We start from the raw sequence: 27,106 nt of genomic DNA on the forward strand, positions 1-27,106 counted from the left end.
CTCTCACTCGCGTTTGTCACGCCACATTCGATTCAGGGTGTGAGCGCGGACGCCTCGTTGAATGGCACGAGGATTGAATCGAAACGGGAACACAATGCTGCGGCCGTAATGCACGCGGCGGAGCTTGCACTCTTCCGCAAGTTTCCGTCGAGATACTGTGACATTTCCTCATGCATACATCAAGTCGACCCACAGACACGATATTTCGAGTGCTCTAAAATACGGTACGCGAAAGCCATATAGAATTACGCGAATTTATTTTTATAATGTATAGTCTCTTGTCGCATGCTTTTCTGTTATTGTTTGTTCAGCTTTTTGTGTTATCCACTCTTAAAAAAGACATGTTAAATGAATGTTGAGATCTCGAATGTTGAAGAGATTGATAATGCAACTAATTTCATATAATTCTATTCATTATTGTCTTCGCAAAAATCGGTTTAAACGCAAAGGAATGTGTTTAATTGCCTATTTACAGAAAATAACACACTGGAATTAAATACGACAGTGACGCATATACAAATATGTTTTTCACTGACAACCTAGTTATTAACTGATCATCATTATACTTTATTATCAACGATACTTCTTTTCAATAGAAGTTCTTATAAATATGCAGATTTTAATAAGAATTCTTCAATGCGTAAAATTATAGTTTGTACTTATTTTTACAAGAATAATTAAGAATCAAAGAGAATGTCAAAATTACATAGAAACATGCGTAAAAGCAATGTCAGAGTGATGTCAAAGTATTATAATGGGGAAAAGTTGTGCGACGGATACACGAAGTTTTTTAACAGGCGGTATGCAGTCCACTGATTCCAAAAAGACTTGTTGATAGCGCTTCCAACAAAAATGTCTTCTTTACCGTAACGTTGCCAGATAAACTGACATAACAGTTTTTGTCGGTAAAATTATATTTGTCATATCCTATATTCTGCATTTTTGGAATTAAAATAATTTCACCGACAAGAACTATTACGTCAGTTTCTGGCAACGGTATACGATAAAGAAGACACTTTTATCGGAAGCGCTGTCAACAAGTCTTTTTGGGGTCAGTCAACGTGGTCAGCATAGCAACCAGAGACGAGCCTCCAAGGAAGAGCCAACTACGCAACTTCTTTAAGGAACTAGAATAATGAAATTCAAATAATTTCTCCTTACGAAAGAAATCAGAGACGTATATCTCAGCGTGTGATGTCATGTATTTAAATACGTCATTAACAAAACTAATTAGCTATAATGGGATGACGAATCGGAATGTGGATTTTTAATGAGAAATGACGTACTCGATAAAGCCTTTTCTTAAAGTTCAAGAATTTTTTACGATTTACGAGTATATAAATAAAAATTTATTTTGCTATTTATTTTGTTTAATTTATTTTGTTTAATTGCAAAATTGAACTTGTTACTTATAATAAAATTCTAGACACACAGATTACGATTACTAAAAATATTATAAGCATTCCAAAGTATTTGCATAAATTTTCCATACATTATTTTTTACATACAGCTTACATTGCGATTGTCGCTCGTGTTCGATCGCGGTCATTAGCGTTATTTATTAAAACGATAATTTGCTAGTATTTAGGGAGTAAAGCTCTGCACGAAATTTATTCAGAATAAAGCTCTATCGAACTGTAATCTATTTAGCTAGACCGTGAAATTGCATCACAGAAATGTCAATTTATATCGTTCGTCCGCAATCAACGTTTGAATTTCAATTTTAACAGATAAAAATGGCAAGATTGAATTGAAGAGTCGGCTTTTGCATTTTTTAATTAATAGATAAAGGCTATGCATTGATAGATTTAATATAAAGGAAATTCTTATCTTTATGGTTATAAGCGATATTTCGTGCTGTGACATTTTACGGTTTTATACGATACGTTATACGATCTCCTTTTTAAACGCGGTAATATTTTGCGTTGCACGTTTGAGAAATATCATTGCTATAACATTACTTCCTACTCAGGATTCTCGTCTCGAAGAAAAGTCCGATATATCTCAGTATCGATTGACGTCTCGTAGTAGGAAAGTTTACGAGGGAATCTCAAAGAGCGCGTAGCTAGGAGAGACGCTGTTCGTCGTAAAGGAATTCTGCTGAGGCCAATGTGTTTAGCATAGCAAGCGAGTCGAGCCTCCAACGAGAGGAGCCTTGGTTCGACACACGTGCCGCATCTTATAAAATAGCGCCACGAAACGTGAAATTCCATCTTAGCCCAGTCCCGACAGTCCGATAAAGTTTGACAACATCACCGAAACCGGCGTCGCAGCATTCCTTCTGAAGAGACTCATTTTGAAAGGAGGAAAACCTCGCTAAAAAGTTTCCATCGTGCTTTTAATTTAGTAAATTTCCAGTTGATTTTGTTTTCCATTAGAATCAATCGGGTAGGCAGAGAAAACGGAGAGAAAAAAAAATACTTTTATTTTTCTAAAAATATAACATCGCGAGCTTTCTGTAGGATTCAGTAAGGATGTCCTCGAGTTTCAACATCGTGAATAGCTCGTCACAAAATTTCGCGAACAATGATGTGTACAAATAACTCGTAAAAATGACCAAAAAGGGAAATAAAATACAAGTAAAATGTGTATTTTATGTTAAGCACATTAAAAAATTTGCTGTTGTTTCGTGCGATGATAAATATATTCATTTTATGTAATAAAATTCTTTAATTACTTTAATGGCCTTATTTTTAAGAGAATTTGATATTTTCATTGCCTGTAATATAAAATTAGTTTTGAAAAATAAGTTTTTAGGAAAAATACTTTTTCATAATACGTAAAAACTTTAATATTAATTAATTTTATATTAATATTGCATTTTTTATATATCAACCATATCTTTTTACGGTTCAAATATTTTTAGATTAACATATGTAGTAGAAATTTTATATACAAATCCTCTTTTAGAAAAAATTTATTTACTAATAAGACTACTAATGGCCGCATGTAAAAGCATTGATAAAATTTTTGATATAAAAAATTATTCATAAAATAGTATTTGATATGATACATCATCCTTTCATTTAACGTTTTCAACTTATGAGATACGAGCGTAGAAATATGAAAAATTTTTTAATTGAATAAAAATACGTAAAAATACGTTTTTAAATTTAAAGCTAATACTTTCGTAATATAGAAATATAATAAAAATATTATACAAAAATAGTACAAAACTTATTTCTTTTAATTATTATGTAGGATAAAGCAAGTGTCGCATTTAACTCCCTGCCTTACGATTTAATTCGTGATCGCGCGTATCATAGTTGCAATGTCGCTCGCACGCTGAGATAAATCAAAGCTTTGGCAATATGCTTAATCTCCTTTTGCTGATCGTTTGGTAAGTAACAATATCGTGAGATTAAACTTTTAATACCTATAATGCAATTGGTTTCTTATATTCAATCTGTACCTATCATAAGCCTCACTTGATGTTTATTATGTTTGGCTTATAATTCTTAATACGATGAGTCTCATTCGATATTATAAGGCAAGACATTAATTAGCTTTATGTTTTATTTCGTGTTTTTTATTTCGTCCATTCAAATGGTTTATCCTATTAGAGAAAAAATTTGACAAGCACGAAATTGAATAGATATCTCGATTTAAATATAGATTTGAAAACAACAAACAAATATATTAATATTTGTTGAAAGTTAATATTTGTTAAAATATTAAGATGTAAAAATTAAGATGTATTTCCGGCAAATATAGATATATTTATAATTTTATTAATATATGTATCATATGCGTCGCACGGAATCTCTATTTTGATTTTAATAGCAAATATCTCGATTATTTCAGTGAGTCTTCCACACTGATTTTTTTCCTGAGAAAATGTTAAAAAGTAATATTACTTCTAAAAGTTTGTTAATATTTAGTTATTATTAAAAATGTTTCATTAATTAAACATTTTAGATTAAAATTCGAAAAAAAATAGATTTCCATAGAATCGATTAAATAAAATTTATGTAAGTAAAATCAAAAGTTCGTATCATTAATTGTATGGAATTAACTAATATAATTAATTAATAAGATTTCTGCAACATGTATAATTAATCTAAGCTTAATTTGCGAAGAACTCTACGTTGACGAAGCAATTTAAAATTAAAAGAGACAAAAGTTCCTGAAGCTTTTACATTAATAGGTAGTCTTTAGATAAAGTTTTTAAAATAAAATATTATTTTTTTAAAATTATTTTAATTATTAAGCCTTTGTACATTACTTATATTATTAATATTGCCATCGTGGATGTCATGGTTGTGCTTTTTATATCAAAATCTGTTTCAATTTCTCTCATATTAATTATCTTCCTAAATTTATCACCAAATATAATATCGTCAATATGTATTAACAAGAAATATCGCTCGTCTTTATGCAAAATTGCCGACCGATTTCAGAGCGAATGTTCCGTGTGCGCTTTAATATAATATTGAAGCTTTATTTAATCCATATGTATATCTATGTGTTGTTACAATTTCATTTGAATTTGCATTTTCCAATAGCGACATTTGGCAGTCGCTCGTCGTCTACTCAGTTAACTTTATATGATGCATGAAAATGTTATATACGTAATTATCAGTAGGTCAGTACTACATTAAATCTAGCGTAATAACAGCTTGAAGAAAAATATATATCATAACGCCTAGAGATAGCATATATATTGTATAATAATAAAGAATATATTTAAAGTGATTATATAGAGAAAATCGGGGCAAACTCGACACCGGGGCAAACTTGACACTATATAGGCTTTTTGCCAATTTAAATCTATCGTAGAAACTTGCCTTTCCTACTGTAAATGCGTCTTTATGTGCCAGTATTATCAATGGAATTTAGTGACATTCTGAGTTATGATGTAATTTTTAGCGTGACATAAACGTTTTTGATGGTAAAAAGTAATTTTTCTGATCTCTCGAAAATTTCTACTCTTTCATCGAGTTTTACTCTTGCGAATCTACCGGTAAGTGATTTTGATGGGAAATTCGATGCTCTGTACGAATCCGATAATAGTTTTTGCATATTTTCAAAATTTGTATATCTTTAAAGTGACAAAAGTGAAAAACGACGTTCGGTCGACACCACGCCGTTTTATCGGCTACTAATAACAAACGATGCTTGTCATGCTGCTATATCGCCCATGACAAATGTGTGTGCGTCTAATCGCAAATTTACTTGCATAAATTGTTTTTCAGACATGAGTTTAGATGAAAACAATTGAATGTTCAACAATTTTTGTTCTCATTATTTTCAATGATTGTTTTACTTAATTCCGAATTTTTGTACTTTCTAAATACACGATAAACAATGTATGTTTAGTTCCAGACAATAAAAAATAACTTCCAGATCAAATTGTGCCGATCAGGCAAAGTGTCGAGTTTGTGCCTCGGCATTCTTCAATTTGAAAATTTGTCTTTGCGTCACTTTTCTTTTCTTGGGGACAAAACTAAGCAACGTGCATCAAAACTTCCTTAAGCAATTTTGTACCTGAAGAAACACTTTTTAAATGTGTACCATTAAATTTGCTTGAAAATTTTAATTAATTGTTAAAAATTGCGTTTGAAAAAATCATGTCGAGTTTGCCGTGGTCTCCCCTACATAGAAAACTAATCATTATTTTAATTAATTTTTTCTCAGCAAAAAATAGAAGCTTATAATGAAATTTATTTTGCTCGTTTGCAAGAAATTAAGGGAATAATGGAATCGAGAAATGATGAATTTCGCTTTTATGCGCATGTGCTTTTTCAGTTGACCATTTCTGTTTGATTTTGCGCAGATAGCAATCATTTTTGCGTCTAATTTACTTATTCATCCCTGACATTTGCCGAGCGTATAGATGCAGTGGGAGGAACGCCGCGTTGAACTCAATTAACGAGCAAACGCACGTTCGCGAAGTCGTCGTTGTCGTAGTCGTCGAACCGAAACAGCAACAGCGCTCGAATAATCTCCACGACTGGTAACTCGGAGTAAACAGTTACAAGGTATAATTGCATAAACATTAGAGAGATGCAACAAAATAGAGAGCCGATGGAGTTAACGTTACATTTTAAACTCCGGTGGCGCAACGGAGACGGAGACAGAGACGGAGACTGGCGGAGGAGAAACGGAGAAACGGTGAGGCACACTCTGTTTGTACCTGCGTCGATGACAACTACGTCGAAGTTGCTCGATACGCTACGTTTCCCTACGTATAAGTAGAGAATCCATTTAATTAATTATAAAAGAAGGTGTGGTGCCGAACGGACCAATCCGACCGGTTCGTTTGTCCTCCAGCCTCCGTCGAGCATTTTGATTATTAGCGCGCTGACGCGATTGAGGCTCAGTGACGGAGAACCAGCTGCACCAGAATCGTCGATCGTATCGATAGTGCATCAGCTGTATGAGGGCCGTCGATAGTGAACATTGATATCTGAGAGTCGAGCGGCAACGTAAACGTTCCCTTGGAGATACATACACGTGCGTCCGCTGGTTGTCTACCGCGGCGAAAATCAGCAGATAAAACTTCCGAGAGGCTTCTTCGCGAGCGACAAGATGTCCGTGCCCAGTTTCCGAACTGAATGTTGGAACGTTTGCGCCTCCGATATCGCACGGAAAACGCACAATCCTATAAGGTCGATTGTGGAGAATATCGTTGTCGAACCGAATCCTAGCAAGCCGATGATTGCGCTGTCCATTGGTGAGTTTATTCCACATGTATAAGAATCGTGTTATCGTGGATCCAGTGTTGAAAAGAGTAAACATTGAAGAGTAAAAGGGAAAAAGCGATCAATGTTCATCCGGAGTAATTTCGAGAAAAATGCAATTTTAGGTTTCAAGATATCAAATATCTTAGGAAGCTATTAAATAAAAAGTATTGACAGTGAATATCGGAATGCATAATGTTTATTTAGTGTTTATATTGTATGTTGGACTCTGATAGTTCTTCCCCACAAGCGCGTGGACTGTAATCATTTTTCTCCAGCATTGCACGGTATACATCTTTCCAATGAATTATAACTGTTCTTGATCAAAACATAATTATGAATTAGAATTATGAAAGTTCTTTGAAAATGCGAGATAGCACGACCAGATCAATTTTGACAAAGAGTGGACTTTGATCCTGTCTTGCCCCTGTACCCTTCACTTACTCTTCTCTATAAAAAGAAACTTTTTGTTCTTAAAGGCAAGGATAATCGAGCGAAGAAGTATAGATGTGGTAAAGTAAAATTGGACTTGTATTATACCCAGTTGATGATTTTTTTCATCAAATGGAACGACAAGTAAGCGAGTATTTTTGATTTTTTCCTAAATCAGAATTAAAAAAAAATTAAACTGCAACTAAATAGTGTAAAATGAAAAACTTGATAATCAATTATGCTATAAACTTGTTACATCTATGTGTGGCTAAATAGATTTTTAAGTAATTTTATGGCAAATCTTTATTCAAATATTTTCTTAAGATACATGTCTTGTTCTAAAATCTATATAAATTAAAAAACACAATATTTCTTAATTTATTATATCTAAGCGAGATATGTGTTAATATGCTTCATATATTAAAAGATACAAGTGGGATTTTTATATTATGTTCAAAATAATTTAAAAAATTATTCTGTCTATAAATCAATAATTAAGTGAAAAGGAGGCATAACAAAGTTACGTTATTGTCTTAATCTTTAATTAGGTCAAAATTGACAATTTGACAGACATTTCGGCCTGACATTAGGCCGTCTTCAGTGTAAATTAAGCAAATTATATATATCAAAGTATCCTAATAAACTTTAGAGCCGCAGTAAACTCATTAGTTTTTTTTATCGCAATATAAAATAATTTATGAATTCTGTTTATTTTACACATTTTGAGTTTTATAATTTTATATCACAAAAACTAATTTTTTAATTATAATATATATAATATACACTCATCTCTCGATTTGCGCGGTACTTTTTATTGCAGTTTCTTTTACACGATATTTTTTATACGAGGTCAGAAAATATATCTTCCTATAATATTTAATGAAATTATATGATACATAAGAAAAGCCAAAAGTTCTTATTTGATTAGGTTCTTATTTGATTAGGTTTATTATATTATTCTTAACTTTTTTGGTTGATTTGTGGAGCACATCAAGCTTATCCGCGTGATATTAAATTTACTTTTTCTTATATTTTTCGTGCAAATAGAGCAAAATAAATATGAAATAAATATTTTACAACATACGAGCTTCTCTTACGTATTTTTTTTGTACTGGCAGACTTTATTACACAATTTTAACCGCGTGAAAAAAATGTGGAACAAATTTATGACTACACGTGTAACCATGAGATACTAGTATAATTTATTATAATTTAAGGACAAAATATTTACATTTACATTACAGTTAAAGGTACTTAACTATCACATATATTTAGTTTCAAAGCATTTTTATCACAAATTGCTTCTTTGATAGTGAAATGCACGTAATGATAATGTCCGTCTCAGTTCGTACATCATAAAGTATATATATAATCAAAAAAGGTAAAAAAAGGCGCCAAGTACACGCAATGTATTTTGTAAATTCAAAAATTCAACTTAAGTGGTAGCTTTATTTCTCCTTCACAAAATTATGTTACTTAACTCAACTCAAGTGAGTGCCAAGTTTTTTTACAAGAAAAATTTATTTATTTTATTTTAATTAAATATTTTTATTTTGTACCGTTACTTCTTTAATTCTTTATGATTAAAATGATTCTTTGTAATATTAAAAATTTATTCAGGAGAATTAAGAAGCTATTACCACTTGGGTTGGAATAGGAAGACCTTTGAATAGGAACACAAAGATACCACTTGGGTTTTATTTTTTAAAAGTAGTTGCACGACAATTATTTTTCAAAGCAATATACATATTCTTTTTGCAATTGGCGCAATTTAATTTAAAGATTTCACATCTTTTTTTGAAATACATGTCACTTGAGTTGAGTTAGGTAACATAATTTTGTGAAGAAGAAATAAAGCTATCACTTAGGTTGGATTTTTGAATTTACAAAATACATTGCGTGTACTTGGCGTCTTTTTTTTACCTTTTTTAAAAAGGTAATTTTGTACTGATATCACGGATTTTGTAGTGTTAAGCAGAGATCGGCAAAAAATTTTCATTTTTTATTTTTTAATTATTCACGAAATTAGAAATAATAAATAAAATTTTTATTGAATTAGTAAATTAGTAATTAGTCACAAAAAATTACTATTTACATAAAAATTAATAATATTTAAATAAAAGTGAATTATAAATTACTTAAAGAATTGGTAATTTGTCAGAGAAAAATTTCTAGTTCGTGAAAGTTAGTATTTAGGTGAAAATAAATTAATTTCTTTTGCAAATTGGTAATTAGTAGAAATAAATTCTTTATTATTAAAATAATTAATAGTTTGGTTAAAAAATGAATTACTATTTATTTAAAGATTAATAATTAATGGAAAATAATTATTAATTTTTTCAATAATAAATAGACTAAATAGAATATTCGTAGTAGACTATGTTTTTTCCCCGAATAGTAATATTTACCCCCAAAAAATTTTTTTTTAAAAAAGAGATTTTTTTTAGATAATTTTGTATGAGGGCCCCTTTTTTATTTATTTTTATTTTTATTTTTATTTTCTCATATTAATTTATTCTTCATCGACACCATCCCTGAAAATTAGACAAATTTTGGCACCGGTTTCCAGAAAATCAGTCCATTAATGAGTGAGTAGTTCGCAGTCAGACAGACATACAGACAAACATTAGAAAAATTTTGGAACCGGTTTTCCATAAAACCGATCTAAGTTAGAGTATCATGAGATAGTATACCAAATTTGGTTGTTCTAATTCGAAAACTGTAGATTTGCATAGCGGACAAACATACATACAAACATTCATTTTTACATATATATATAGAGATTATTACTGTCGTAGAAAATGCAACGAGCGATAATGAACGTCGAAACGTGAGGGAGCCTTGAATTAGACGTACCGTCGAACTTCGGCGCACGTACTCGTGGGTATAAGCCGTATAGGAATGATGATTTTATTCCGTCCCCTCTTCCCGCCGTGAGATTAGATCACGTGGCGCTTTAGATAAGAAAAAATAAACGGCGACTTAAATAATATCTATATTTTACGATTATTCTTTTTGCTTGGCGTAGAGCGAGACACAAGCAAGATCTGGATGTCGATGAGCGAGATTTCTCTCTCTTGATCCGGACTTTGAAATTGGCGGGACTTTTACTCGAAAACGAGATGTCGGAATCTGTGTTTATTTCGTATAGAGCGCCGTTCTAACGAGAGCCACGAAATATCGTCGATCGTGTCGAAAAAGAGAGGATTACTTCGACCAAAATCTGATCGACTAATGTTCATTTCTATCAATGGAAATTAATTTTAATCTCAGTTCAACTTAATTTTTATCTTTTTCTAGTTCTAATACTTAGAAAAAATTAAATTTCTAATTCCAGTTCTAAGCAATGATTGATAATATTATCATATGCAATATGTATCGATTTACACAGTAAAATATCGTGTGTAGATAGCGGTCCATATATTAAAATTTTCTTGTGTTACCAAAATTTGATTATTATTTCAATGTAAAATTCACATACAACTATGTTATTATTTTCTTAACATTTTCGTGCGTTACATTTATGTCAACGTGATAACTTAACACTTTATGTATGTCATTTAGAAATTAAATATTATTTTGAGTTCTTTTAACACAATTTTTTAAAAATCAACACGTCTTAAAGTTATTTTAACACATAAACAAAAGTTAAAGAGTAAATTTTCAAATAATCGTATAAACTTTGACATACAAAATAATTAAATTTACTAAAATAAAATGTTTCTATTATACACAATTCAAGTAAAATAATTAATATCATGTGTTAATATAACTTGAAAAATAAAGTCAAAAGAATAAATATAAATGTAAAGTATAGTGTTAATTAATAACATTTCTAATTTGTTAACAAGTAACACACAATTAATGAGTCATTTTAACAATTTAGAGTGGACTTTTTGGGACATGTAAAAAATGTTAAAATTACGTTTTATTTTTTACTGTGTATGTATCTCTGAAATGCACGTTATGCGATGCATTAATATGTATTACTTAATAAATATGTAGCACACACACACCAGAGTGTCCGCATGGGGAAGGAACGTGCGAGTATATAATGTAATAGCCGCGTTGCAGTATGGTTTGAATTTAATTTCCTGTGACTACGTACACATTGCGCTGAAGATGACCACAAAAAATGGTCGAAACGTTCGCGAATCTTTTATGTATTGACGATTAAGAAATATATACAACTTGCGCCCTATTTACCGCGCCGGCTCATTGCCTCTTACCCTTGAAGAATTGATTTAATCACGAGAGCCTTATAAGTTTAATTTAATTAATAAATATGCACAAATATAAGATGGCAATATTTTGCAAAAGTAACGATCCATGCTTCTGTTCGCATTATACATATATGTACAAGTGCTTATATAAAAATGAGATTCATAATAAATATATAATAAATTATACAGCTACTGACATTCATTAATGTGCAAAAAAAAAACAAGATAGAATAAGTTTTGTTATAAAATAATAATCGAGACGTAAGAGTGTGATGATTACTGGCTACTTCTTTACGCAAAAAATTTTTAATACGCCGATAAGTGACTATTCTGTTCTTGTCCAAGCGCGGCGGCTGTGCGCAAGGGAGATGGCCGCGCTTTGTCAATCTCCGCCGACGGACAACACGCGACTCTGACGCGATTAGACCAGACGCGATTTCGAAAGAAAAAAAAGGTTCGAAGTACTCCGCGATATCCGATCGTCGGGACAAGACGCGGGCACCGATCTCGTCCGGAGCGCGATCCCCGAGATCCTGGTGGGCTCCTCGATTCCCTTCAAACAAGAACAGATAATAGCTGACCTATGAAGAATAATAAAGCATTCGGTACACGCTCGCTCGCATTAATTTTTTATTTGAGTTTCTCTTTTTTAAGCTTTTCGCTCTTTCCTCTATATATAATTCAATTATTGCATGATTTTTAAGAATTTTCCTAGCAATACGCATCTTTATTTGCATTATAATATTTAAAATTCGCCGTTGATTTTCTGGATTTAAACTTTTTTACGTCATAAGAGATGAAAGACAGAAAAGCACGAGATAGTCTATCATGACGGTGTAATCAAGCAGTTATTAATTTTTTTTATACGGAACAAGGATGACGGGACCGACACGGTCGATTATTTTCCTTTGAAATAAAGGGAAGGATTATACGTCGTGTTTTTTACTATAAAAGCGCGACACATGCGTTCAAGCGAAGTTATAATTTGCCTGTAAGTCGCCGATGTATGAGAATAGTTGCGATAATTAAATGCAGCACTCAATACATAGCAGATTAAATTCATAAGACTGAAAAAATAAAATTATTAGTTCTATTCGCTTTACTTGCGGGACTTTGTGAAAAACATTACGCAAATAGCGGGCCACCTACAAAGGCTCTGTGTACCCGGCTTTGCCGGTAAACGCGGGTAAATGCATACAGATTGCAAACTTTCGCTGTTCTCCGCGGATACGGTTAGATCCTCAATATGCATGATCTCCGGCGCTTGATGTGAAAAAAGTTGACGGATTGGTGAAAAATGGAAGGTCAAATATCCCACGCGAGGGAAATATGCTGGGAATATGAAAAAGCGCATTTTGTGAGCAACTCTAGAGAGCCCGCGTGGAAACTGAGTTGGAAATATCAAACTGCGTTCAATGCGACCTATTTGTGCTTTAAAAAAACGCACGTAATTTTTCGTGCATTATCTTTAAAATGAGACAGTAAAATCCAATTTTACTGTCATACATACGACAATGTATTATCGCTGCATGAAATTTTAGTAGTATCTTTCTTAAATATTTGGAATCGATATTGTCTTAATGGAACTTTTTACGGGAGATAATGACAACAGGTTATCTTTTACACGCTATCTTATCTTTATTATTCGTTCCTGTCGTTCACATAAATACAATAAATACTCACAATTAGTTCCAACGATTATCTTACGATTATCTTACTTGCCTACATGTGTTCGGAAATGCACTGGCAATACTGGAAAATTTATACAGTATATGTGACGTGAACTATAGATTTTCAGTGCTGTCAGTACATTTCGGAGCGCGTCCTGACTCTGTCTAACTTTTAAAGTGATTGTATATATATATATATATATAACATATAATGTAGGACATAAATTGCTACATTTAGATTAATATTTATCGTGTACTTCATTGTTACTTTTCTAAAAATCTGATTAAAAATGCGAGTTAAATTTGTTTCCAAGCTTTCCTCCGCTCCTCTCTTCTACGCAGAGTTCGCTCTGGGAAATATTGATACGCAAATACGCGGTGCAGGTTAGACAATATTTCGTTTGCCGACTCTCCGACGTATTTCTAGAGGAAACAACTTTTTCAAAGATTTACCAGATAACAGTTTCCAAAGCGGTGGAACAATTGCAATATATTTAACCCGACTGAATTTGTCGACACTAAATATCTTTAAAGAAAAAAATAATGCTATTTAAAACACTGTTTTTTTCCACGTTAGAAAGTTCTAAACGGCGACGAACATTAAGAACATAATGTTTTTGCTGTAACCAGTTACATCTTCTCTAATATTATATGCAGAAATAATTTATAATAGTTTTAAAAATTGTTAACTTTAGTTAAAAATTTTGCACATCATCTTAATTTTGGTTTTAAGTTTGCTTTTCAGAGAAAATTGGTATTTAGTGATATAATATTTAATAAAATATTGAGAGAGCATGTTAAATTGGATAAATAAAAATATGTTCTTTAATCAGTAACTTTCTGAAAATCCTTCTTACGAAAACCAACAGTAGGGATGGAAATGACATCCTGAGTCAAATACGTAAAAACTGAAGCACCAAGTATGTTTGTCCGCGAGAATTAATCGTATATTTTACTTCCCCCTTCAGTCCAAACCTCCTTAATTCTTCAGAAAGTTTCTCAAACTTTTTCCGTACTGGGACACGCGATTTTAACTATATACATCGGGGTTTTAAAAGCGCGGTAAAAAGTTAAAAGGCGGTGGTAGTGACGCGTGAGTCCCCTTAACATTTGTAGAACACAAGTGGCGCGGAATGCGGATGTGTCAGAATGTATATCGGAAAAACGTCCTCAGCAAATTTTATAGTGGAATAGAATAGAACTGACATACGAGCACGCTAATCTAAATATATTTTCGATACAAATCCCGATCTGGATGTGCCAGCGGCTGTGTACATTTTCGAGAGCTTCTTTTTATTTTATACATATATGCAATTCGAGGAAGATTATAGTGTCGAAAGTAGAATGGCAGTGACATGAGATTTTTCGTACTGCTCTTCACTTTTGTAGATTATAAAAGAAGAAGCGTAGTATAATGACAAAAAATCGTAACAATATTTCAAAATTTTGCACTTTTTTTTAAATAAAAGAGGTAGAAAATTCTCTAAAAATTTTTGACGGAAATAAAAGCTTTTTTTAGGGAGAAATTTTTTATATTGAAAGACAGAATGCTACATGTGCATGTAGAGCATATAATCCCAGAATTTGCACTGCTTCTGAATCATGCGTAACTTAGTTTGTTCGTCAGCTTTAAAGTGCTCTCGTTTAAAAACTATTCGAACGTAATTTTGCCACAGGAAAAAAATTTGTTTCTTCTAGCGCATGCATGGAATCGCACTATGCATTCCGCGTGTGCAAATTCTGGTATACGCTCTGTATATGTCTCGCGTGTTGTTTTCGGTAAAGTTTCGGTATATATATTTGACCGTGTTCTAAAAATATATTCTATATTCTATACAACTGTTTTATAAGTTTTATAATATTAATTAGTGGTACATACGCTAAAGTCTTTGAATCATCAGGAAATTATTAATTACACAATCAAATAAAATAATAATATAAAATAAGAAATTTACTTCGTATATTCTTCTTTTTTACTAAAAAGAGATATACATATTTTTCAAAAGTAATTCTATCGGAGAAAGATATTGCTACAGTAAAAAAAAAGCGTACATAGACTTTTATTAATTCTGTTTATATAAAGTTAATAATACAAAGGTAAATAATGTATAAAAGTTGTAATGAGATGGACTAATAAAACATTAATAAAATTAATAAAAAGGTTAAAATACATCTATCCCTGAGAATAAATCTAATTAAACCATTTTATATCCTTTTCTGTTGTTTTTCTCTAAAAAATACCGAACAAATGCTTTGTATGTAGTACTTTTCTACATAATTAGAAGCGGTATATCCGCGTGAATTAATGGAAAGTAACAAAATTAATTAATGAAAAATTTCAAACACGATGCTGTTATAAATATGTTATTAACTCACGCACTTAATAATTCACTGACAACGCAACGGATTCAGTGTGCGTGTACACTAATGTGTGCACTAATTGACATTTGCTATAATAGGAATGTGAAATATATATATATATATATATATATATATATATATATATTTCATGCAAATATATACATATATATTGCATGCAAGGATTGCTGCGTTTCGACGGCGTTAATATTGAAGTTAGTATTTTCTGATATATGTATATATCCTTTCCGACAATGGGAAAGTTGTAATTACAATAAATTTCATGGCATTCACGGAGCTCGGATTTTATTTCGTCGTCGCCGACGGTAACAGAAATTTCGCAACAAAGATTGACTATACGGTGGATAGCCTGAAGGAAACAATTTAATTAGTTTCAATCCAGAATGCGAGCGGAGCGCGGCGGGTATTTTGTTGCACTTTGACAACGCGTCTGTAAATTAACGTTCTCTCCTACGGTTATCCTATAGTTTGAATCCAGTAATCAATTACAACGACATGACATATGTGTAATTAGGTGTTTACGCGAAACTGTAATAGCGCCGAGTGTTTGACGGAGAAGCAGATTTACGCGGCTTACCGTATACTCGTAATTACGTGATGATCAATAAAGAAATACTCATGGGGGGAAGTTTATTCAAACTTTGAGATTCTACTGTGTGTTTTGTTTTAAGGCGACCCCACAACTTTTGGCAATTTAAAGCCACCGAAGGAGGTGATCGAGGCCGTTCAAGAAAGCGTCGCATCGCAATTATACAATGGATATGCGCCGAGCACCGGTAATTTGTAATAAGATTTTTAAATATCAACTTAAATCGCCTTCTATATAAATCTTGTTTACTTCACCGGACATTTCGAAATATACAACAGAAATAACGTGAAATAAATTTGTTAATGGTCGACGTACAAATTTAATTTCGATATACTTTAATTATCGATCGTATTACCATTGCAATTTTCGAAGCGAGTACGATAAATAATTTAAACAATACCGTAAATATAACTGTCGCAGTTATTCATTAGATTAATGTACATACATAATACGCGACACGCTTGTCTATCTTGTATGATAAATTTTCGAATTATTAATTATAATCAGATATTTTCACTGTATCTGAAGTAACGAGAAAAATTAATTTTTATCTTGTTTTAGGTTATCAGAAAGCGAGAGAAGCCGTAGCTGAGTACAGCTCGAATGAACTCGTGAAAGTTGATCCCAAGGTAGGATGAACACGTGCTTATATCGAATGTCGCTGGTAGATCGGCCAACATGTGTCGCAAGCAATTTGGAGTCATTGACATCTACGCTTCCTTGTCACGTGTTTAAATCGAGTTTTACTTATTCACCAACAATTTTGTTATTACTTATTCAACCGGAATAGCGCGGAAAGTCAAATTTTGCGCGAGTTGTTTTAATATTAATAACAGTCGTAAATTCTTCCCAACCGCGAGAAGGAGGGCGATGTGGGTTTTATGAGAAAACGACTCCGACGTGGTCCATTGTATATTCCGAGCAGTGAACGTACAACTCTGAAGATAGTTAATTAACTTGATGTCGCGAATTTTCATGCCGTAAAAATTGCAGATGGAAAAAGAAATATGTCGACGTTGTTAATAACATAATGACACAATAATATAATAACATAATATTAACGAACAAAGGAATTAGTCTTTTTTTTTTACAAAATGGTTTATAAAATTATCGAACAGTTATTAAATTACGTGGCAAAACTTGAATAGTAATAGCAAAATTAAAAGTTTACTGCATAAAAATATTATTACTTTTCTTTAAAAACACTTTTAATCATATCTTTTCGTATTTAAATGCAATTATGCTCAGCACGTAAATGTCGTATTCAGTTTATTTGTCTGTAATAAAATTCTTGCGATATATATACCATACCATAAGTAATCTATCAGCTTTTACTTCATTTAATCATGTAGATATATTTTCATATTTTTTTCTGCCAGAAATTCCCGCTGAAATTCTTTTATCACTGCATCAAGCAAATCTGTTAAAAAAATACGAAAGTATGGAAACGTAAAAAAATATTTTTTCTACCTTAAAAATATTCCTTTTTGTTTCCATTCCACATTTAATATGACGAGAATAAAGGTAAAACACACGGAAATAAAATATTTCGTGTCTCTATATTTGCCATAGGACGTAATCCTGTGTAGTGGATGTTCTTGCGCACTCGACTTGTGCATTACGGCTTTAGCTCGAGAAGGCCAAAACATCCTAATTCCACGTCCCGGTTTTTCCATCTATCGAACGCTGGCGGAGGGCCTTGGTATTACGGTTAAAACGTATAATTTACGTGTGAGTATTTTTTTCAAAAAAGGAAATCAAAGTGATTTCTTCACGTTTTGCTGGATTTTGCTAGGTGTATGCACAACTTAAAATTCTAGCAATTATTCCCGCGATGAAAAATCATGCAAATATAGATCAAAATTTTCCTTTGAATATTTCGAGCATACATAAGATTATTTCGAGAAAAGAGCATGTCGAAGCCAAATAACCAGAGATTTTTAACCTTTTTTTTTTTTACAGAAACATATAAAAATGAGTTATGAATTGTTTTCTAAAACGCGGGGACTTCTTTTTAAAACATTATACTGTTCCACGCGCGTATTTCAATTAATACTAATTTCTGAAATATTAAATCGATTAATACTTCTTAATTTATTTGTTTAATATGCGTGCGTTTGTGAACGAATAGTGTAATAGGCATCAGCTTTATATTCCCGTGATAATGTGAAAAATATTAATCTATATCGCAGCGCATTTTGTAATAATCGCGCTTGTAAAAGAGAAGGTAGTTCTGTACGCGCTACCGTGTTGCATCGCCATTAATAAGAAACGTGCATAACAGCGTCTGCTATATTTCTTAAGTTACGCGTTATTACAAAACGCACTTCAAGCGGTACAGACGGGCTTAGTAAGCAGCTTTATATGCAAAAATATACCATTTCGTTGGTATCTTTAAATTTATTAACCACCCAGGGCGTGAATGCATTCATTTAACGAAAAACAATGAGGGTGCATAATGTCCCGTTTATTTAGTGTGCGCGAGGGTAGAATGGCCAGAATCTTTCAGCGCAGCAATGTCAATTATACACGTATAATACTCTCTTTTAGATATATATGCCAGAAAATATAATTATTACAGTTCTACTCTCTCAAAATATGCAATTAAGCGAGAAAGTTTTATTCAACTTTATACATTAATGTAAAACGATAGAAAGATCAATTTGTAAATATTTTTCGCATTCTATAATTCTTAAGCAATAAATAAATTTGGAAAAAAACGACTATCTCAATAAGTTAATCAAAATAATATTTTGTTGCAAACATATTATAGTGTTATTAAATTCTTACATTGTGTAATAGCACAGAAATATTTAGTTTACACATTTAGCGTATATAAAACATAAATTTACATTCCTGGTTTAAACATTTCTATTTTTATTTAGTCAAAATAATTTTCTCACATAATAGACAGTTTTTAGCTTGTAAAAAATATTTGATTCTCAATATTAACTAATTTTGTAACTTAACTCATGTAATTACGTTAATTTTAAATTATCCGCAAAGATTTTCCGTTTTTATTTGCAAAGGATTTATAATAGTTTACTTTAAGCCAATTGGTGCCGTCATTGCATAATGACTTTAAACGGCACGAAATCATATTTAAATCGCCCTTCGCTATTTACACGATAAATCAGTGCTTTCGCTCGGAGATTTTCAAACCGAAGTGCTAATGAGGTAGTTTCCTCTCTTTTCAGCTTCGCTCGGCGGCAAGTTTTAACGTCTCACTCTCCTCTTTGCGCGTCGTTGCGAACTATTTTATGTTCTGGAAGTAATTACAACCACAATGCAGTAGCTTTAATTGTGTATAAGGCGGAATGTGCCAGGAATTTGTACATCCCTGGCGCATTGCTCATATTATACATCAGTCATGCAATCGCATAAATACTATGTATTTGTCTATGTCTCTATAAACATTAAACTTCGTAAAATCCTTTAAATGTTCTGCTTTTATTGCTACATACCTTTATTATTCTTTATTCTAATATTTTTCTCTTTATCATTTTTATTCAAAAATATTTTTTTAAAATTATGTTACAGTTAATAATTAACATTTATTTAGAAGTTTTGAATAAAAATGTATCATGTACCAAAACTACTTCGGCATTGCTTTATTCTCGCTATATAATTTTATAGAAAAATGCTGACGTATAATAGATGGAAAATTATTTAAACGTTATAATAGGGGTATTCAAATAAGTTAAAGTTTAACGGTTTGACAGGTTATGTCGGGTTAAAGTCGAGTAAAAAGTTAATTAATTAACTTTGGGCGTGCTACTCTTTAAGGTTATGCAAAATACATAAGTGACTCATTAACCTATCACATTAATCTTTGGGTTAAAAGTGTAAAAATTAACTTTTTACCTGACTTTAACCCGACATAACCTGTCAAACCGTTAAATTCTAACTTATTTGAATACCCCTAATGCTTTTAATTGCCAAGTAATTATAGAGTAAAGAAGTTTCATTATGAGCCCATTTAGTAAATTTATATTTACAAACAATTGGAAAACAATTTAGGAAACACACAACCATTACAAAAATTATATACCAATTATACTAATAATTACACCAAATATTAGGCAATTAAACAGAGTTAACCCAGTGAAATCACAATTATGAAATTTAGTTAAAAATTAGGTATAAATAAATCTATTTATTTGATAATACCGTAACGCACGTACGTACGTGTTATTATATTATTTTATTGTTATAAAGCGTATACCCATTACAACTTTTTAATCACAAATATTTTGAAAAGGCTTATTAATTTTTCCTTACTTAAATTTTTTTCATGATATTTTAATTTACTATTAAATATTTTTATAGCCAAACTTTCAAACTAAATTTTTTTTTTTAAAGAACATTTATATGGATTTTATAAGACTTTCCGTTACAAAATTAATATAAATGTTTCGCTAAAAATGTGGAAATATCTTTGCCATGTTAAAATTTTGTCCACGAAGAACCCAGAATCGTTGGAGAACTTATAATCGTAAGAGAGCGCGATGGTTTGAGTCACCTTGTACACAATATCACGCGGCATAGAGGGGAAGGACAGAGGAGAGATGAAGACTCGGGAGGGCTTCTCGCGAATGCATCCCATTAATATTAATCGTTTCTAGCCGGAGCTCGGCTGGGAGATCGATCTGGACGACCTGAAGGAGCAAATCGACGAGTCGACGGCGGCGATTGTTATAAACAATCCGTCGAATCCGTGCGGCTCCGTGTTCAGCCGCGACCATATACTTGACATTCTCGATATCGCCGCTCGTTACTACGTACCCATTATAGCCGATGAGATTTACGAGCACATGGTACGTGTCCGAATATTACGCTTACCTACCGCCCAAGTGACAAATCGTTTCATTTGCGGAACAAATAAACCATGCACCGCGGCGTTTTGTTCGAAAGGGGTGTGAAATTAATTCAGAACGGATATGCACGGTGTCCCGAATCCGGAAGAGGCGCGTTGCACTTCGTTACCGTGTCAAGAAGAATATTTTTTGTTTGTAACATGTATAAAGAATATTTAGTTAATTTTATAGCGATAAAATATTTAATGTAGTAAAAAAAAAGAAGTGTAACTGTATAAAGAAATAAATTATATTAATTTTGCGTTTTTAACGTCGTTTTTTAATTAATATTATCTTTGAGAGAATTTTATTTTTATGTAAGAATTACATAATAAGAGATATATAAAATATATTATGTGTAAAAAAATTTATCACGTAAATTTTTATAACTTTAATCATAAAAATATTATATACAATATAATTATAATATATAAAGATAGTATATACCAAATAGGTATATTTAAAAAAATTCGATAAGACGAAGTAATGTCTGACTGTTACGATTTTGGATTATTTTGTGTCACATGCCTTTGCACGCAGGCGAAACATACGTGCCTATTATACGCAAATACATTTTTCACCTCACCGCTCTGTTTTCAGGTATTTCCAGGACGGACTTTCCACTCGTTAGCGTCTCTATCGACCGAAGTTCCTATTTTATCGTGCAGCGGACTAACTAAAAGGTATGTCGGAACGTGTAAAATGATTATAAAACTCCTGTTTTGACGCTCGAACACAAGCGCAAAATTGTATGTAACATTTCACACTTTTCACGCGCGTAACGTGTGACTTTCATGTATTAAGCAAGACGGTTTAGCAGTTAATTTACCCCTTGAAACAAAGTGTCGTGTTACTGAAAGGTTTTTTCAAGACCGAAAATCAAAAGTCGGCGTGAAATAAAGAATGTCCGCGTTTTTAACAGCTAAAAGTGCTTATCTAAAAGTATTAGAATTGTAAACAAAATGCTTATACGTAACGATACGTTCGGGAAAATAATAGGAAATTAGTCTTTGCAATTATTTTTAACATCATAAATGCGATGATAATCATTTTAAAATAATTTGGAAAATGCGGCACCGATATAATAAGTTCACCCTACATCGGGTTTCCAGTTATTTTCAGTACGTTACCTTCTATTATCTTTCATCGTGAAAAGGATGGAACGAAACTAGCGATTCGTGAAGTTGACGGAAGGAATCCTTGGGACGGAAGCACTTCGCCTGTAAAATTTTTCGCTCGATTTTTTCAAAAATAGAACGTGGGGTTGATTGAGCGTGAATAAAATCGCGTCGCGATGAAAACTGAAGGGACGGGCGTATTCTAAAGTTTCGCGATTATGCCTCCATTATTCTAACGGTATCAGATTTGAAACGCAACTTAATTTACGACCGTACGCCATACCAGTAGTTGTAAATGAGTTCTTGCAGTTTGCTGTTAAGTCTTTCATTGCGGCATGATGTATTTTACACGCCGCAGATTTCGCATAGCGCGGTGGTGGTATTTTAGTATCAACGGTAAATCGCATTTCTCATGTGAAATTCAATGATATACGTGAATATAAGGTAAAAAGTATAAATCGATCGGTAGAGGTAAAACGGAAAGTCTTATAACATCCATGTAAATGTTCTTTTTAACAAAATTTTAGTTTGAAGTATTGGTTATAAAAATATTTAACATTAAATTAAAACATCATGAAAAGGAAATATTTAGTTGAGGAAAGATTAATAATAAGCCTGCCTAATGAATAAGTGAAGTTACGGCAGATACGTTATAACATTATTTAATAAATGTCATGTAACAATTTGCTGCCTTTCTAGTACAATAAGAATTTCAGAACCAATTAAATCTTTCCCATAGAGCTTTCGTATTGTATTATTCATCATAAAATATTATAATCTGCTTCGAAGTAAATTGCGCGGCTACATTTAGTGCTTTTTTTATTTAACAGGAATACTCAAATTGAGAAGAGAAATGAAGAAGAAGGAACAAATGCTATGCAGGCAAAATAAATATGCAAATATATTATCTTAATGCAGTGCTATCGTTGAGTACATGTATCCATAACAATTAGTACAGTTAAGAGTAATACATTAATCTACTCCTCTTTGAGTCTCTTCTTATTGTCAGAAATAAAAGAATTATCTTGGAAAATAAAAAGAGAAGCACCTTGCATCGCTTATTAAGATTGTGATGTACGACAGACACTTTGTAACCGCACGATAATTCGTACTGCATGTGCTAAGCTAAACAATGGAATTGCATGCCGCAATAAAAATTACTTCTGCTCATAAATTGTTCACTCATAAAATGCCCGTTTCATTTTTCCATCGCAATTAATCAAACAATCATGAGAAGCGTGATAAAAAAGACATTTCTAATCGATTTAAGAAAATAATTAATAAATAATTAGTTTCTTTTTCAATATCGAAATAGAAATTCATAGCTTTGATATTAGCTATTTTTATATATATAGAGCTATTTTTGAATTATCGTATAATTTCATAATTTCTTTTGTACATTAGAGAATCGTTACTTTACTTTAGGAGTTTTTTTTAATTTAATTTAGAAGATAAAGCAAACTCCCACGTTCGGTAAAATGGCATACGACGACAATAATCCCATTTTGATCTCTTTTTTCTTTGCAGATTTTTAGTTCCAGGCTGGCGTATGGGCTGGATAATAATCCACGATCGTCAGAACGTGCTGGAAGCCGAGGTGGGTAAACGGTCGTGGTACAATACGTGACAGCCCGAAAATAATTGCTTCTCCGGCGGTATTGTTTCCGTAACGAGGCCCGAGCGTGTCCCGGCGAGTTCGGCACCGCATACCGCGGATTGGATTAAATTTCGTTGATTAAACTTTATTCCGCTATTAAAGTTCGGTCCTTCGGCAATCGGCCTTTCGGTCGATCGTGCGCCCTTAATTCCTTGTCTTGCATTTGCGGCACATCGCCTCGAACCAACTCTCTAAATATCTGCGTCTCCATCGGATGTATTTCTGCGCTTTTTAATAACTTTGCGAGAGTTGCAAAGTCGCGGTCTTAGACAAGTAATCAAGATGATATAATAGGGAAATCTATAATCAACAAGTTTTATGTACGTATTACCTTAGATAAGCACGCAAGAAACAACAATAGGGAAAGCTTTTATCTTAACTCTTTGTTATAATGTATTAAAGTGTATTCTACGCGATACACACAGAAAAAAAGAATTAAATCAAAACTTATATACTCGTATATACGCAACAATCTATAATTCTTCTTATAAAAATTTCAATATTTTATTTCATTAACTTCTTTTTCTTGGTTGAACTATATAAATGACTTCATCCAAGCAAGTTTTCTTCGTTTAACGCAATATAATAATTTCAAGATTATAGATGTATATACGAGTATATAGGTGAGTTTTGATTTCACTTCTTTTTTCTCGTGCAGCTTGACTAAAAATTAATTCATTGTTACTTCATAATTTTCTAATATAATTCCTAAAATACGACTAAAACATGACTAAACGATTAATTCTCTTTTTTTAATAAGATATGAAAATACGTCATTTGTTTCTACTTTTGTCTGTATGTACATATATTCAATATTTTATCGTACATTTTTTTGGGTCACGCTTTTGAAGGAAAAAGTTGTTTATTCGATCATTTGATGATATTCTCCCACGGGCGAGTATCGGACAAGCTGGTAAATAGTCTGTCGATATGTAACACGTTTCGATATTTCAGAATTCGCGAGAAATCCAGTATCTACTATCAAGTTTTTGAAAGTAATTTTATATTGATCTCGACATGACCGAGCACCGAATTCGCTTTTGAGAATGTTTATATCTGTTCGGATCACGAAAATCCCTGACGTATATAACATTTCTTGAAATTTTTTTCTTTTAGAACTTTTATAAATTTTGTAACAAATTTTATTATTTCGCTGGCGATATATTATGAAACAATTTATCTCGGTTTATCTGTTACATTTATACGTACCTAAAATAAATTTTCCAAATTTACCTAAATAGCTTCGTGTCGTTTTATTTTTATTTTAGTATATATTTTATGTCTGATGTGTTACATGGCACATAAAAACAAGAAAAATAGAATTCTACATTTCAACAATTCAATTTCATCAATTTTTGGACGTGAATTTAAATATTATAGAAATAGTACAGTATTTTTTGTTGCATTATATTTAATATTTAATTATACAATATAAAGCACGAGCTTAACAAATCCTTGATTTCTCATCCCTTAGATTCGCAAAGGTTTACATTGCTTGAGCCAGCGAATAATTGGCAGCAATACTATCGTTCAAGGTGCCTTGCCTACGATACTTCGAAAAACGCCGCAGAAGTTTTTCGACGATGTTATCTCTACTCTACACGTAAGTTTTATCGCGATTTAAAAAAATATATAAATATATAAACTCAGCGCATAATAAAATATTTATCTCAGATTTATGATGTTACAGTCGCATTCCAAATTGGCGTACAACTGCATATTAAAAATCCCGGGATTGAAACCGATAATGCCGGATGGGGCGATGTACATGATGGTAATGATTCCCATTATAATTAGCCCCGGCCACACCCTTGCATACAATTTCAAGAATCACAGCGCATTGTTTGACAGTCCGTAGCTCGCGGCGACTAAAGCCGTAAATGTTAATCGAGCATCCGTTAAATAGGTCGTACAATTAGTCGGTGCACGACCGCTATTTATACGTTAATGCAAATACCATCAGTAAGGTGGGTCCGACTGCAATTTACGAGCTATAAATTATTGAATCGATTTTCAGGTCTACATCGATCTATCGTGCTTTCCGGAATTTAATTCCGATCTGGAATTCGTGCAGCGGCTGTTAATGGAAGAATCTGTGTTTTGCCTGCCTGGCCAGGTTGGTGTTTCTGACGTTTTAAATTATTATAATAATCATTGATTAAAAATCTTCCAAGTATATCTCTCAAATCTGTGTAAAAATACACGAGTTTTTTTTTTAATTGAATTTTACGATATATACCGACATTTAACTCTAGCATTTATCGTTTATAAATATTGCAAAAAATTAAAGCATTATACTGCTATGAATGATGCTTTAATTTTTAAAAACATGAAATGTGCCGAATATATAAATAGCAGGATATAAATCCTTTTTATTAATTAATGTGATTGCAAAGTTCGACAGATTCTGTAACAAATTACATTAAAGAGCTTATACAATTTATCCTGATGTTTTCAAATTTATATAATTTCACAAATATCAATAAATTTTTATTTTAGTTCTTTGCATTCTTTAAATTTGGAATTTAAAATATCAAACATTTGATTTACATGTTTATATTATTTGCAGATATATGTAAATTATTACCTTTAATTTTGCAATCACATTATTCATCATGTTTTCATTTTGTTTCCTAATAATTTATTCAAAGGTGAAGGTTTTTAATCTCACATTAAAGCAACAGATAATTAATTTAAAAGAAATTGCTAAAAATATAACGTGATTTTAATAATCTTCTTCTCTCTTGATTTCCCAGTGCTTCGATTATCGCTCTTACATGAGGTTGGTAATCACTGTGCCGAGTGACATGCTCGAGGAAGCGTGTCAAAGGATTCAAGAATTCTGCGAGAGACATCATTATAAAACGGCGGAGAGCAGAAACGGCTTCGTCAATGAGATTCCATATTAAGAAACGATCAAACGTATATATAGAAATTAGAACATTGATTGGCATTAACCCGCTGATTATTTTCCTCTACTTTCGGATCTCTAGATTCTTTCAAATTCAAAAAGAATTCTTCAGCCTTGGTTTTTGCTTCTGTGTATATGTATATCTTATTTTCGTTTATATCTTTAAGTGTATAGTTATGTATATCTATCTACTGTACTTGCTTGTAAATGCCTGTATAATTATGTATAATAAAGGTTTGATATATGTACTTTAACATACATGATTCTTTCATTTAATTCGGCAATAATAATTAATAATTGCTATATGTATCGTAATCTTATTCCGAAAGGCTGGAGCTTCGTACACTATCGCAAAATCGAAGATTTATCGTCGGATTACATTAATCCGAGCTATTTACTTCTTGTTTACTTGCAAATACTATGTCGTCAGAATAAGTATTGTAATATGTAATTATTAGCTATTTTGATAATATACAAAATGTTTTAAATGTTATTATGTGCTATTAATGTGCATTTTTATCATGTTTTTTAAATTCTTGTTTATTTTCGTTCATCCATTTCTAGACAACGGATTTATAAGATTTTATA

The 27,106-nt window shown here is 31.9% G+C and overlaps 1 protein-coding gene across 2 annotated transcripts; it reads left to right on the top strand.

Moving 5' to 3' along the window:
• Positions 1–5,909: 5,909 nt before the first annotated feature.
• Tat (Tyrosine aminotransferase) lies at positions 5,910–26,776 on the top strand. Of its 2 annotated transcripts, XR_011732903.1 has the most exons (12): positions 5,910–6,676; positions 16,059–16,163; positions 16,538–16,605; positions 17,549–17,707; positions 20,602–20,793; positions 21,433–21,515; positions 22,781–22,832; positions 23,478–23,547; positions 25,082–25,210; positions 25,298–25,381; positions 25,625–25,723; positions 26,364–26,501. XR_011732903.1 is itself a non-coding variant. In XM_071783343.1 (11 exons), exons 1-11 carry the CDS (start codon positions 6,532–6,534, stop codon positions 26,514–26,516), a joined length of 1,287 nt encoding a protein of 428 aa, XP_071639444.1. In that variant the 5' UTR covers positions 5,917–6,531; the 3' UTR covers positions 26,517–26,776. The 2 variants fall into 2 exon arrangements, 1 of the variants encoding a protein (XP_071639444.1); XM_071783343.1 differs by lacking the exon at positions 22,781–22,832 and having other exon boundaries at positions 5,917–6,676; positions 26,364–26,776.
• Positions 26,777–27,106: the final 330 nt, after the last annotated feature.

Source organism: Temnothorax longispinosus, chromosome 7 (assembly GCF_030848805.1).
Source record: "Temnothorax longispinosus isolate EJ_2023e chromosome 7, Tlon_JGU_v1, whole genome shotgun sequence".
NCBI lineage: Eukaryota > Metazoa > Arthropoda > Insecta > Hymenoptera > Formicidae > Temnothorax > Temnothorax longispinosus.

Coding starts and splice junctions, on each gene's coding strand:
- Tat (XM_071783343.1), top strand. CDS start 6,532: ATGTCCGTGCCCAGTTTCCGAACTGAATGTTGGAACGTTTGCGCCTCC. Junction 20,794..21,432: donor ATGAGATTTACGAGCACATG/GTACGTGTCCGA, acceptor CTCTGTTTTCAG/GTATTTCCAGGACGGACTTT. Junction 25,211..25,297: donor ATGTTATCTCTACTCTACAC/GTAAGTTTTATC, acceptor ATGATGTTACAG/TCGCATTCCAAATTGGCGTA.